We start from the raw sequence: 13,000 nt of genomic DNA, 5'->3' as shown, positions 1-13,000 counted from the left end.
ATAAGTTATAAGTTATCATATGGTTTTCAGGCACAGCATTATTGGTGCATTATAAGAAGAAAAATGTAAAAAAAATAATCAGTTCTTTGGCTTGTATCCCTTCTCAAATGTATTCTTGATTCACACTCTTTTATACAACAGTTTTGTGGAGTGTAGTCAGAGCTTCTCTCAAAGATAGATCTGGTTTGTTATTACTTTTCAGTGTGACTGCTAACACCTGGAGGGCACAGTTTACCCAGCTTTTTATTTACCACTATACATGAGTGATTATTGCTCGTGGCCTCACTTTGTCTTCTCCCGGCAGACTCGGAGTGACGGGTTAATTTAACCCGGCGCACTTCAGAAGTGATGGAAAACAAATTGGCCACAGGCAGAGCCCGGCTGCTTCCTTTGTGCAACTGAATTGAATGACTCATTTGGCCATATTCGGTAACAAAGAGAGGGAGACAAGATGTTGACATCTCCAGGGGGTGGTCCCCCTTATTTCTAGGGCCATAATAGCTGTCTGAGGCAGGGGTGGGTGTCGAGGTAGGGAGGGAGCTTTTACTGCAGACACATCTGAATTGATTTCTGGAAGTACAGAGCAGATGCTTTTGTCTCAAAGGCATCAATTCCCAAAAGCTCTAGTGTTTTCCCTACAGTTTTAATCCTGAAAACAAGGGAAGACTTAAATGTTGATGAAATTAGTTTGGCCATTAAATTATTTGGTAAATCTGATAAATTAGAGGAGACATAGGTGCCAGCTGCACAAAAATAGGAAATCTAAGTCAATGTATGAATATGTGGTGGTATAAACCATGCAGTCCCCAAAACATTCACATAAAACTCACATGTGAAGCAACATCAATTATTTTATTACAATGTAATGTTCAGGTTGTTCAACAAAACTGCTCAGAAATGAGAGAACAACAAAGGCAAATTTCCCAGAATCTGTCTTGATGCACGCTCAATCATCCAGCTAAGTAAATCCCAAAAGGTTCATTCTGTTCATCTGGACGTAGCGTTTTCACTGGGAGAAACGTTTCCTCACTCATCCAAGTGACTTCTTCAGTCTCAGCTGACTGCAGGTTTCCCCAACTATTTACGTGAAAAGGAAAAGACCGTCTCTGAAGTGAGGAAGTGGCCTAAGGGTACATCTTTCGCCATCTTACAATGCTGTGTGATTGCAGCCATTCCCCAACTCTCTGTGAATGGTACTCATGGCTATGGAGCAATGGTCTTTGATCAGTGACAATTTGCATAATAATGATCAAGGAACTGACCTCACAGCCCGTTACTGTTCTATCAGTGGGCTAGCTTCAGTCATTGTGCAAACGTACTGTTTATAAGGTTGGGGAAACCTGCAGTCAGCTGAGACTGAAGAAGTCACTTGGATGAGTGAGGAAACATTTCTAACTTAGATGAGCTTAGTTAGTTTTCCATACTAAAATTTTGTTCAGTTCATCTTATGTTAAAGGGCAATTTCACAGTAAATAGGGGCTTAAGTTTACGTACTGATAACAACAACTGATCACTGAGTATGCTAAGGGCGGGAACTGAAATATACTAGATAATACTGCCATGAAAAAATCTGTTCATGGCAACAGTGAACAATATGTCACAAGCTAAAGTGTATTTGTATGTAGAAAAAACCTTAACTGGCTCATGAGTGCTCCATGACACAAGAAGCTATTATAATGTCATTAATCTGAAAACAAATTGGAGACAGACATCTGCATTATTCAACAGCACCCTTCAGTGGGCAAATACTGCCACTGCATTTAAGGGTACTGTGTGTTTGCTGCTGGGAAAGGAAGGCTTCAATTTCAAATTCATTCCAGCCTGAAACTGAAACACTAATTGAAACATTAACTCAAGTTTTCTGTAGAAAACAGAGGTTTTAATACAAAGTGGATAATTCACCAAGGAAACCACTGTACATGCTTAGCTTATTTTACACTAAAATACAAAAAACAATCAGGTTACCACAGTTCACACCACATGATACAACAATAGTCATGGATTAGTTAGCGCTTGGACAACTGAGAAAACTTAACCCAATAATGAATTCAGTAGGAAAAGGTATCCTGTTACCATGTGTATGTTTGTCCCCACCCCATTACAAAGGAATAAGGTGCACATGAACTTTTGAAGTAAAAAGTAAAGCTCCGCCCACTTTAGTAAAACTTGGATTTATCAGTCTTCCAGCTTTCTCAGAGCACACAAAGAACTCATCAGTGACTATGCACCGCAAGCAAGTAGTCAACTAAATGTTTCACATGTATTATCTAACAGACGCAACACTGAGACTTAAAACATCTATTGTGTTGTGTTTCAGATATGAAACAGTTTCACAACATAAAGACGGTCTTCAGACACAGAGAGGCATATCTGAATTCAAAACAAACAAAAAAAATAAAAAATTAAATGGAGTTCTCCCCTTAAACTGTAGAAAAGTGAAAAGGAAATCACAATTTAGTCTCTAAATACTAATGTTAATTCTATAAAGCAAAGTGAAGGCAAGGTTTCAGTGTCCATCAGTAATGTTCAACACTTCAATCACTTTCATCAAACCCATTGTAACAACATCCACGGTACTTTCATAACAAGATACAGCAGAAACAGCTTTCTAACACCATTTTTTTTAAAGAAATCATGGTTTTGGAGAATTGTGCAGTTAGGAAATTCAACTGCACATTTCTCTAAATTTCAAACCACCACTTGTAATTAAAAAATCTCGTAATGTAATCTGAAAATCTGGAACCGGTGTGTTCATACTCACAATACCATGAACTGAGCAGTTAAGCTGAGCTCCTTTTGTCTCGACAGATCAGAAAATAAACAATAAAATGAACATAACAACTTATGCAGTCAAATAAAAGGCACAGCAAATAACATTCCTTATTGGCTGTTTATGTCTGATCTTTGAACACTGACTAACCCTTTTTAAGAGTTTCTAGGAAGCTAGATTGCTTAAATTTTACTTTTAACTTTTGTGTGAGTTATAGTTTTATTAAGTCATATGTGTTATGACGTCACAAACAGATTTTTAAAAATATTCTGAAGACAAACATGTTTACAGACTCTTTGATGTTAAAAAAAAAAAAATCAGCTGTAAATCACACTTATGTGCTGGCACGTGACTGTAAACAGTCTTATGTTTTAGCATTTTGTGATATTAAAATGGTAAAGAAATGAACTGTTGCTGCTTTCTTACTGTAATAAGGGTCATAGTGGATTAAGGACTACTCTTGGGAAAGTACTAAGACACTAAACCCATTACAATAAGAACCTGACTGTAAAAGATTACTACTCATCTTAATCAGAATAACCTTAAGAAAATAATAAAAACAAACAAAGCCAAAACCTCCATCCTTTCAACTTTCCTTAAACCAACAAATCTTTGACCACCTTTATTAAAAGGCACTATACAAATATTTTACTTTGAAAGTTTAGTGACTGCTCAGCAGTTCCCATGTTTCCCTCCCTGCAAACTGTGGATTTTGAGTCTGTCTGCAGCAGGAACCACCACACTGACAAGTGTAGGATGGAGCAAGCAGCATCTTCACCTTCGAGTTATTAGTATAGCACCTTTAAGAAAAAGAACCTGCCACAATATATATGAAGAATTAAAAAAAAAAAAAAAAAAAAATTAGCTCCCATAAAGCATTCAGAGAATGCAGCATTTCATATTTGACCAGTGAGAAGTATCCCAGGCACTGGTTCCATATATTGGGGGAAAAAAATAAGGTGACCTGCTCACTGATTCTGGATCAGCAGCACAGCACAGACAAAAAAATAAAAATCAATTACCCAGTTACTGTAACCCAAGAGTTAAAATACGACATACCAAACATGTTAGTGAAGTTTATAAAAACAAAGTCTAAAAACATATAAAAACAACAACATACTGTACAACATGTATACATATTCTATGCAACAGACTATAAACACAGCTATCTAGTGGTCATGTATTTTGATAGAGTGGCTAAAATGTTAAGTGATGACTGCCACAAGCAGGTCCAACAGCAAAGCCAAACCAAAGCCAGGATCCTGTTATTGATTGATACCATTCACATTGAGGGAGAGCTGGGCGATAACCCCAGGGGTTAGTGGCAAGCGACACTGTTCAAATGGTTTAAAACTTTTATGTGCAAATTTGATTATTCATCAGATCAAACTGGATGGAGCAGACTTTTTTTTCCTGTTCAAACTGTAACACATTGCAACTGGTTATCAAGTCTGCTCATATTGCACTTGATAACCAAAATAAACAGCTAATCTAATTGTTTGTTTGTTTTTGCCTGAATTAGTTGAAATCAATTCAAACAAATAAACTGAAGGACCAACAGTTTTCATTGTTTAAATCTAATCTTCACTGATGGAAGCTAAAAAAAGAAAAAAAAAACTATCATGCATGTTTATAATAGTTTGTAAACAGTCAGTGCAGTAGACAAAAAAACTTTGACACTGGTTTGGCTGTACTGACTAATTTTTTCACTGCTATGCATCAAAAATGCTCTGAAAACAAACCACCAAAAAAAGCAACAGTAATAAACATGAGGAATAATAAAGTTAATACTGCCAAAGTCCTGTCTGAGATGAGGAGGTGTGGGGCTTTACAATGAGATCTCCTGAGAAGGAGAGCAACACATCCTGGACGCTGAGGGTGAGTCCTTCTGAGAGATGGATGGAAGAAAAAGAGGTGGAAAGAAGAGTGAAAGGATAAAAGATGTTAATGCTGGCATTCAATCATAATACTATTTCACCTATACATCCACCAATAATACAGAGGAATCATGAAAACCGCAAAAGCAGAATGAAACGTTACAAAAACAAAATGTGTGCCTTTATAAATTAATAAGTATTTTCTAATAACGCTGTGCAAAATTATAGCCATCAGTGTTTAAAATGGATGTGATTATGAGTATTCATTATCTGCTTCTTGCAGATGATGTGTATAACTGGTGTCACCCATCCACAGCAATGGACGACAGTGGACAGAGGTTATGAACAGAGAGCAGGTAGGGTGGAGTGGGTGAACACATTCGTCAAGGATGACAGAAGGATAGCAGCAAGAGTTTACAAGACCTGGTTTAGAGACAGTAGCACTAACAAAAAAAAAAAACAGGAGGCTGAACTGGAAGCAGCAGATTTTTATTGGGAGAGATCAGAATGGATTAGTAGTGAGTATATGAGAGGGACATTTCCAGCTGAGTGGTTTGGAGAAAGAGAGGCGAGCTTGAAATGGTTCAGACATGTGCAAAGGACGAATAGTACATGTATAGCACAAAAGATGTTAAATATAGAGCTGCCAGGAAGGAGGAAAACCACAGAGAAGAGTCAACTATGTAGTGACGGAGAACATGCAGAGGGCTGGGATAGGGTGAGACGGAGGAAGGCGATCTGCTGTAGCAACCCCTAAAGGGAGCAACCAAAAGAAGAAGAGTCACATCCTCTTTATCATCTCATTTTTATAGTCACTAAAAGCCAAATTCATAAATGAGATTAAAACATGATTAATGCCACAGCCCAATTTAGTAATATACCTCAATATGCTTTGTTTACACTGATGGTTCCAAATTGAAAAGCTCAGTAAAATTAACACACTAAAAAATGTTTCTGAGGCTTAAGCAAAGGGATCTTTTAGGTTGGAGAAGAGTAGATGAACTAGACAAGCAGATGAACTTCCCATTTACACGTGACAGCCTCTAATGCATGTATTAAAAGAATTAAATCTTCATATCGTAGTATTAAAGATAGGAAATGTTTTTCATTAGTGCCTAGAAGAAAAATAATTGATTACATATGAACATTGACTTTTAAATATAAATTAAGCAAAGACGGGTGGATGATGAAATACCTTGGAAACCTTCAGAGCTTTTTCTTTGTGAAAAGCAAAATCTGGGTTTTTTACTACTAGTCCTGCTTTTCCCAACACAGGACCACTCAGAGGGCTGTTTACCTACACACCACACACACACACACACACACACACACACACACACGAAACAAAAGTATCGTGGGTTTGACATGAAAGAGTCCTGGCTTTTAATACCATTCAGCACATGATGTTATCATATTTATAAGGAAAAGAGAAACTTTGGGATCCCCTGTTTTGTGGTTAATACAAAAATGTCAGTTTTAGGAAAACAAAAACAGACTTACTGCTTGTAAGATGTCGTTCTCTTTATCAGATTTTCTTACAGTTCTGGTGAGAGCATCAGGAGAGATGTGCCTTACTCGTCTCTCTGCTGTCAGCTGTTCAGCTCGAGCTTTGCGCTGTTACCAGAGGAGCATGGGGCAACAGTAAGAAACAGGAAAAGTTACATTTGGACATGTAAAACTTAAAATCAACATGTAAGCTCTTTGATTTTTCCATTAATGCCTTTTTTAATATTTACTTAATATTTGGTCATCGCAGGTTCTCTGAACTGTCTTCCTTCTTTATGTTAATGCATATAAATTTTCATAAAAATCAAGTTTAATTCTTAAACTTCATTTCTCAAGACTTCCCAGAATTATTTTTTACCTTGATGAGGCCACCAAAGGAGCGGGAACGCAGGTGTTTCTTGCTGGGAGCTGGAGGGACCTGGCTGCCCTCATTGGTACGTGTCCCAGAGTTTGTCTGTTTGACTAACTGCACACAAAAACATCACATTACATTTTATTTCAAAAGAAACTGAGCTGTCAGATTTTAGTATAGTAAGAAGACCCTTAAGCGAACCTGTCTAACAAGTTTCTTCTTCTTGGCAGAGTCTGGCATGTTGTGGTGGACGTGTCTGAAGAGCTCCTTCAAAGCCTCCTCTGTATATTGGTTAGCTGGTGACTGACACTGCTCCTGAGAGCCGGGGCCCAGAGCAGCTGCCCTCTTCAGAGGTAGTACTGTCCGCTGAGCAGGAGAGCTGCTGGTCGCCAGAAGCTCCAGATCATCCTGACAGAGCACAGGACAAGTCAGACGGTACACTCGGGGGCATACTGTTTGTATTAGAGCCATTACTGTACATTAATGCAGCCATTTATTCTAAGTGCTTTTTAAGGTTTCACACATAATCACACTTGGATGGATGTATCAGGTACAATTTGGGGCCTCACTTTAACATCAAACCTGCTCTGCTAAAACCAAACCTGAGCATAACCATCTTCATACTTTTCACTGACTGTATAATAGGGCTGCACAATTAATCGTTAGAAAATCACGATCTCAATTTATACTTATGTGCGATCTCATTTCCAAATGACAACGATTTAAAAAAAAAAAAAAAAAAAAAAAGATGACGATTGTACCGCATTTTGATCTGGGACATAATCTGCATGAAAACAAGCGCTCACTCTTCCTGCTCAACAAATGACAAGGGCGGAGCCTTATACCACGTAATACCGAAGCCAGCTGGGCAGGGAAAAAACAACGGAGAGCACGTGAGAGATGACGAAGCTGTAAAGGCCAAGAAAGTGACAGGAGAAAATCCGTCCAGGTCAACCACATCAATAACGGGAACCTTATACAGCGCTTCCCCATACCCGTCGAACTCCTGCAAGCACAAAGAAATTACGGAGGCTATCACTTATCACCTGGCTAAAGATATGGCTCCCATCAACACTGTGCAAAACGAGGGATTTAGGATTTAGCACCGTAGACAAACACTACACAGTGCCGTCCCGCAACTATTTTTCAAATGTTGCACTACCTGCTCTACACACAGTGTTGAGCAACGGTGGAAACGGAATTACAAGCAGTACAACATTTTGCGGCAACGACAAAATGTGAGACATTTATTGTTTTTATGTTCATTTATTGTTTTTATGTTCAGTCTCAACTGTTACGAAGTTGATGTGCAGTTAATAAGTGCAATAAATATTTATACTGGAAAAGAAAATCGTGAGAGAATCGTGATCTCAATTCTAAGCAAAAAAATCGTGATTCTCATTTTATGCAAAATCGTGCAGCCCTACTGTATAATACATTTCACATATTTCATCTTCTATCAAAGGTTGATTTGTTTGTAAGCGTGTAGAAAAAAAAAACAATTCAAATGTTATGACTTATTCAGTAAGAGGAAGTGAAGAAAACAACTTAAAAGTTGTCTTAATTTTTATTGTCTTTTCAATTAATGTATTGTTCCAAATGTCAAAAGCAGAGGAAATGAAACATAATGTGAACTTGGTTCACTAACCTTGGTCTGCAGAGCCTTGGTCCCAATGAAATGCATTCGAGTGTATTCCCGCAGGTAGACTGGGGCCTGAACAACATACAGCAGAAACATGTGCCTCATTAAACCTGTAACATGATCTTTTTAAAATCCTGATTCATTTTCAAAATGTTTAACTGTTAAGTCACACATTTGGTCAATAATCACCCTGAAGAGTTTCTGTGAGTGTTTGATGAGAAAAGCCATGCTGCTGTTTAGTTTCTTCAGATTGTCTTTAAGGTCACCAGCTGTCATCTAGAGCAGGAGAACAGAATGAAGAAAATATTTAGCAAATCTTACCAGTGTAAAGATGCAGGTATTTTAACCTTCATAGGATATTGTCATGAAAATGTAGACTCAATAAAAAAATGTATTTAACAAGCTTTTCAAATCTCTGTAATATAAGATCTGATTACATGTTACATTTTTCTAGGTTTGAATCAGCCTCAATGTATTAATTTAATATTTTCATTGATGCTGCTTTTTTAAATTGCCCGTTCTAACAACATATAACCCCCTCCAATAAAGACAAAATGTGTTTTTCTTTAGTCTGGGTTACAAAACATGTGCATTCCTTTAAAATCCATCAGCATATCCCAAACCTTTGATTTTGTTCATGTGGACGTAGCGTTTCCAGTGGGATCCATCAGGACCCCACTGCTTCCAAAATGAGCAAGATGCTCTTGATCTATAATTTGCAAAGTTTTTATTTCTTGTTCTGAGAATCTTTAATATGGAGTAAATTATGACTCTTACATGTCGCGGCCAGAGGACATGTGGAGCAAACATGAGGGCCAGGTTGAAGGAGGACATCTTGTTCTTGTCCTGCTGCTTGGCGGTGTGATAAAGCAGGTCCAGCAGCAGTTTGAGCAGTGAGCGGTTGGCCTGAGGTAGGAGCAGGAAAAGAAGTTGCAGGGCTTCAATCTGACGCTCCTTGTTGGGTATTGGGGTCTTGTTGCCTTGTTCATCAAACAAAGTCATGTCTAGAAAAAAAGTTATTTAAAACAGACAAAATAGAGAAGAGTGGCTATGTAATAAAATACACAAATGTGTTACCAAAAACATGACAGAATTATTAAATGAGAAACTCTTAGAAAATTGTATCTCTGTTCTAAAGTGAGAAAATAAAGGCATAACCAAATGTGTGTTTGTGTATATTCCTACCAGCTATTTTGAGGTGAGCATGAAAGTGCCTGTGTGTCAGCAGGGGCTCCGGCAGCTCTCCCAGGAAAGTCTTCAGCAGCGTGGCCGCATCGTTGGGATGAAAGTCCCCAGACTCCAGGCTGAAATCAGCCCCACTGTTGAGGAGCTCCTTCAGGGCCTGCTGTCGAACACTGTTTCCAGGCACTCGAAACAATCCCTCAACATGCAGATCTAAGTGTGTAAGACCAGAATAATCGAATGTCATCATTCTGGATCAGTTTAAGGATTCACCATTCCCGGATAGCGTCAAAACAAGTAACACAAGTAAATAAAACAAGTAAATAAAAGTCAAATCCGCTACAAAAAACAGAATTCAAATGTCTGGCACCGCAGAAGGAATAATGATTGGCCCTCAAAACAGATCATTTTCCGAGTTGTACGGAAATATTTGGGATTTAGGGCAAGTGATGTTAACCAAGAACAACTAGCTTGCAACAATGAACTGAAATCCCCAGTGCAATTGCATTCCACGTGGCCAAAGATGTGTGTCCACTACTCAGATGGAGAAACAAAGGCTTCAATAAAATGGTCAATTTATTCAGACGTTATCCTATTCTGTAATTATTTTTCCAAAAATTGAAATACTCCTACTCTATGCAAAATGATCGTGGTAATCATTTTGCACATAATTGTGCAACCCTATTTAATATGGCTTATTGGAACAGTCAATGCATATGGTGCATACATGTATTCAATCTGAAAATATGCTGACTGTTAAAGTCTTTTATTAATCGCCACATTTAGCAGGATATTTCAAGCTTTAAAAATAAATCAGTGCAGCATGCATTTTTTTCCTTGCACTTGCATTCAGTGTGTTTTGTCAATGAATCTGAACAGTATGAGCAAGTTGTGGCAAATGTGTAGTAAGAGTTAACATATAATACATGTCAAATAAAATTTGCAGTGCCAACCTTTCAAAACTGATTATCTTGTCAGTCTGCTCTGAATCCAAAAATGTACTCCTGACCTCACCTCAGGAGTGTGCACAAACTGAGGAAGCCTCTTCACAAATGAAACAAGGCCAATGTTGTGGGAAAAATAAATATTCTGTTACATTTTAATACAAAGTTAAAATTCAAATGGCTTTGCAAAGGATTCTCCTTTAAAGAGGAGCCAGTGTAGTTGCTTTCTAAATGAGAAAAGAGGACATGGATGTATTAACAACTGATTAAGGAATCTGCGAATATGATTTAAATCACTCACTTTTACTGAGGTATTCAATAAGCTTGTACATCTGGGCCATGCAGCTTTCTGTCAGACAGGTTCCAAACACAAGGCCTTTATCTGTGAAAGCATGAAAAAGGAGATACTAAAGATTAAAGACCTCACAACAAACTTGCATATTCTGCATGCGTTTTCAGTTTTCACCACAGTCGTAACGTAGCTGAGTGTCTGACCTTTGCGTTTAAGAAAGTTGAAAGAACGGAAAAATCCTCCATTTCCGCCTGTTGGGGTTTTGGGGCTGTCCTCTCCCAGAAGCTGTGCAAACTCTGACCCAGGAAGATCAATAAGTCTAGTAATGTTACTGAGCACCAGCTCCAGGAAAACATCTGGGTTCTCGTGGCGGAGTTTCTCGACAAAAAAGTCTGGGTTGAAGATGACTGGTGGTCGGCCAGCACAAGAAGCCCCGGGAGATTCCTCATGGTTGATCACCATACTGTACACTGTATTGCTGAGGAGGAGATGCATAAGGGTAACACATGTATGCATGTGTGAGGAGGACACTTTACATTTAGATTTAGCACTTTTATCCAAAGGGCTCTGGAATTGGTGTCTCATTCAACTATTTGCAGATACACCCATAGCAGTGAATCACCATCGAAGGTGGCCTTAACAATTTGGGATTCACAGTTTCACCCAAGGAAATTTAAACAAGAAAATGTTAACAATAAGGTGTACATAAACGGTCTTATACAGTCATAAAAACTACAGGCCAGGCACATGTTTCGCTCAGGCTTTGAAGACATTCAAACATCACAACATTACAACATCACAGTGCTATTGTAATGGCAAACATTTGTATATTACAATATATTAACTTGATCTTCTTCAAAATTCAAAATCTCAAGCAAAGTTTGATAAGAACTTTAAGGCAGTAAGCTATGGCAAACAGGATTACTTTGTTCTCTAGCTCATTTTACCCTCTGAAGAAGGTGTATGCATACACAGGCACGCGGGACAGTGATAACTTGTATATTATATATGGCAACTGAGCCAGATAGATCCATTTTAGCTGATGTGATTTAGATTAGCCCAAACACATTATGTAAATTCAAGTCACTCAGCTAACATTGCTAGTACTTGATGTTCCCACTGCTATCCGCTAATGTTTTTCAAAGTAGCTATACATTTAAATTGCTACAAAACTGTAAGTAATATAACCTGTGGGTGTTTTAAACTGCATTATGACGACGAGAAGCAGATGACACGCTGCTGTGCAGCTACACTAAAAGGACCAAGCTTGAAGCTTGTTGAGTGGCAGTTTATCACTCTCACTAACATAACGCGTTTTTAGCAGTTAAAAACTCTATAGTTCAGCAATGAGCGTAAGAACTGCTAACTCGTCGTCTATGTTAATACCAATAAAATATTAAAATTCTATTTCGTTTTTACCTTCTATTTTCTGTGTTTTCATCTGCAGCTTTACTCGTAGCCATGTTCAGTTTGAATTCTCGGCTGTCTTCTGGCCACCGCCTACGTCGTCAACCATTGGTGGTTGTCGAACTCGGGGCGTGACACGACGGCTATGATTTGCATGTCCCTTACTATGATTGGTCAGTTTGAATTCAGGGGTTTATAAAGAGAAAAACGATATCAGTAAACAAACAGAGCTGAATGAACTAAGTATTCAGCTCATTCAGCTAAATACATCCGCAAATTTTACACAAAATAACACCCAGGCGTCAATTTTATATATATTTTTTAAATTACAGTTACATTTGCGTTTTTAAGTATGACCTTATTGTAATAATAATAATAATGATCATAATTATTATTATTAGTAGTAGTAGTAGTAGTAGTAGTGATAGTATTAGTAGTATATATACATATATATATGATTGAAAATTGCCCATAGGTGTGAATAGGTCTCTGCCACCACAGACTGGCAGCCTGGTGTACCCAGCCTCTTGTCCTATTGCAGCTGGTAAAGGCTCCAGCCTACAGATTGTGGAATTGGATTCTCCTTTTTTCCCAATGATTGGGCAACATGGAGAAGAGGAGAAATTATGTTTGTTGTAAAGACGTTATGGGGAGCACACATCCCAATACACACATGCATATTAAATACAATGAGGTACTTAGCAGGAAGTGACTGTGGAGCAGACGGAAATTCTTTGAAATCCATTTACATTGAATTATTCAGGGCAGTGTTATGTAAGTGTATAACATATAATTCAGCAGCAGGTACAAGTCTTCATAAGTTCAACAATATCCATTATCAGTCTCTATGCCACTCCATAAGTGCATTTAAAACAACCCTGACAGCAACATTACAGGTAGTAATGGAAGAAATCCCACTTCCATGGCTACAGGTGTATCAAATACAGCACCTAGGCACACAGACTGCTTCTACAAACATTTGTGAAAGAATGGGTTGTTCTCAGGAGATCAGAGAATTTGAGCGTGGT

At 38.1% G+C, this 13,000-nt stretch overlaps 1 protein-coding gene across 2 annotated transcripts; it reads right to left on the bottom strand.

Moving 5' to 3' along the window:
- Nucleotides 1–2,252: 2,252 nt before the first annotated feature.
- On the bottom strand, nt 2,253–12,120 carry arhgap19 (Rho GTPase activating protein 19). 2 transcript variants are annotated; one of them, XM_005458661.4, is made up of 12 exons: nt 11,985–12,120; nt 10,769–11,043; nt 10,575–10,655; nt 9,333–9,542; nt 8,925–9,151; nt 8,337–8,423; nt 8,154–8,219; nt 6,707–6,913; nt 6,512–6,619; nt 6,148–6,261; nt 5,843–5,944; nt 2,253–4,658 (listed from the first exon to the last, which is right to left on the bottom strand). In XM_005458661.4, the coding sequence occupies exons 1-12, from the start codon at nt 12,026–12,028 to the stop codon at nt 4,599–4,601; spliced, it is 1,581 nt and encodes a 526-aa protein (XP_005458718.1). In that variant the 5' UTR covers nt 12,029–12,120; the 3' UTR covers nt 2,253–4,598. The 2 variants fall into 2 exon arrangements, with proteins under 2 accessions (XP_005458718.1, XP_005458717.1); XM_005458660.4 differs by lacking the exon at nt 2,253–4,658 and adding an exon at nt 4,674–5,400.
- Nucleotides 12,121–13,000: the final 880 nt, after the last annotated feature.

Source organism: Oreochromis niloticus, linkage group LG6 (assembly GCF_001858045.2).
Source record: "Oreochromis niloticus isolate F11D_XX linkage group LG6, O_niloticus_UMD_NMBU, whole genome shotgun sequence".
Classification (NCBI taxonomy): domain Eukaryota; kingdom Metazoa; phylum Chordata; class Actinopteri; order Cichliformes; family Cichlidae; genus Oreochromis; species Oreochromis niloticus.
This window is presented reverse-complemented; position numbering and strand designations above follow the sequence as displayed.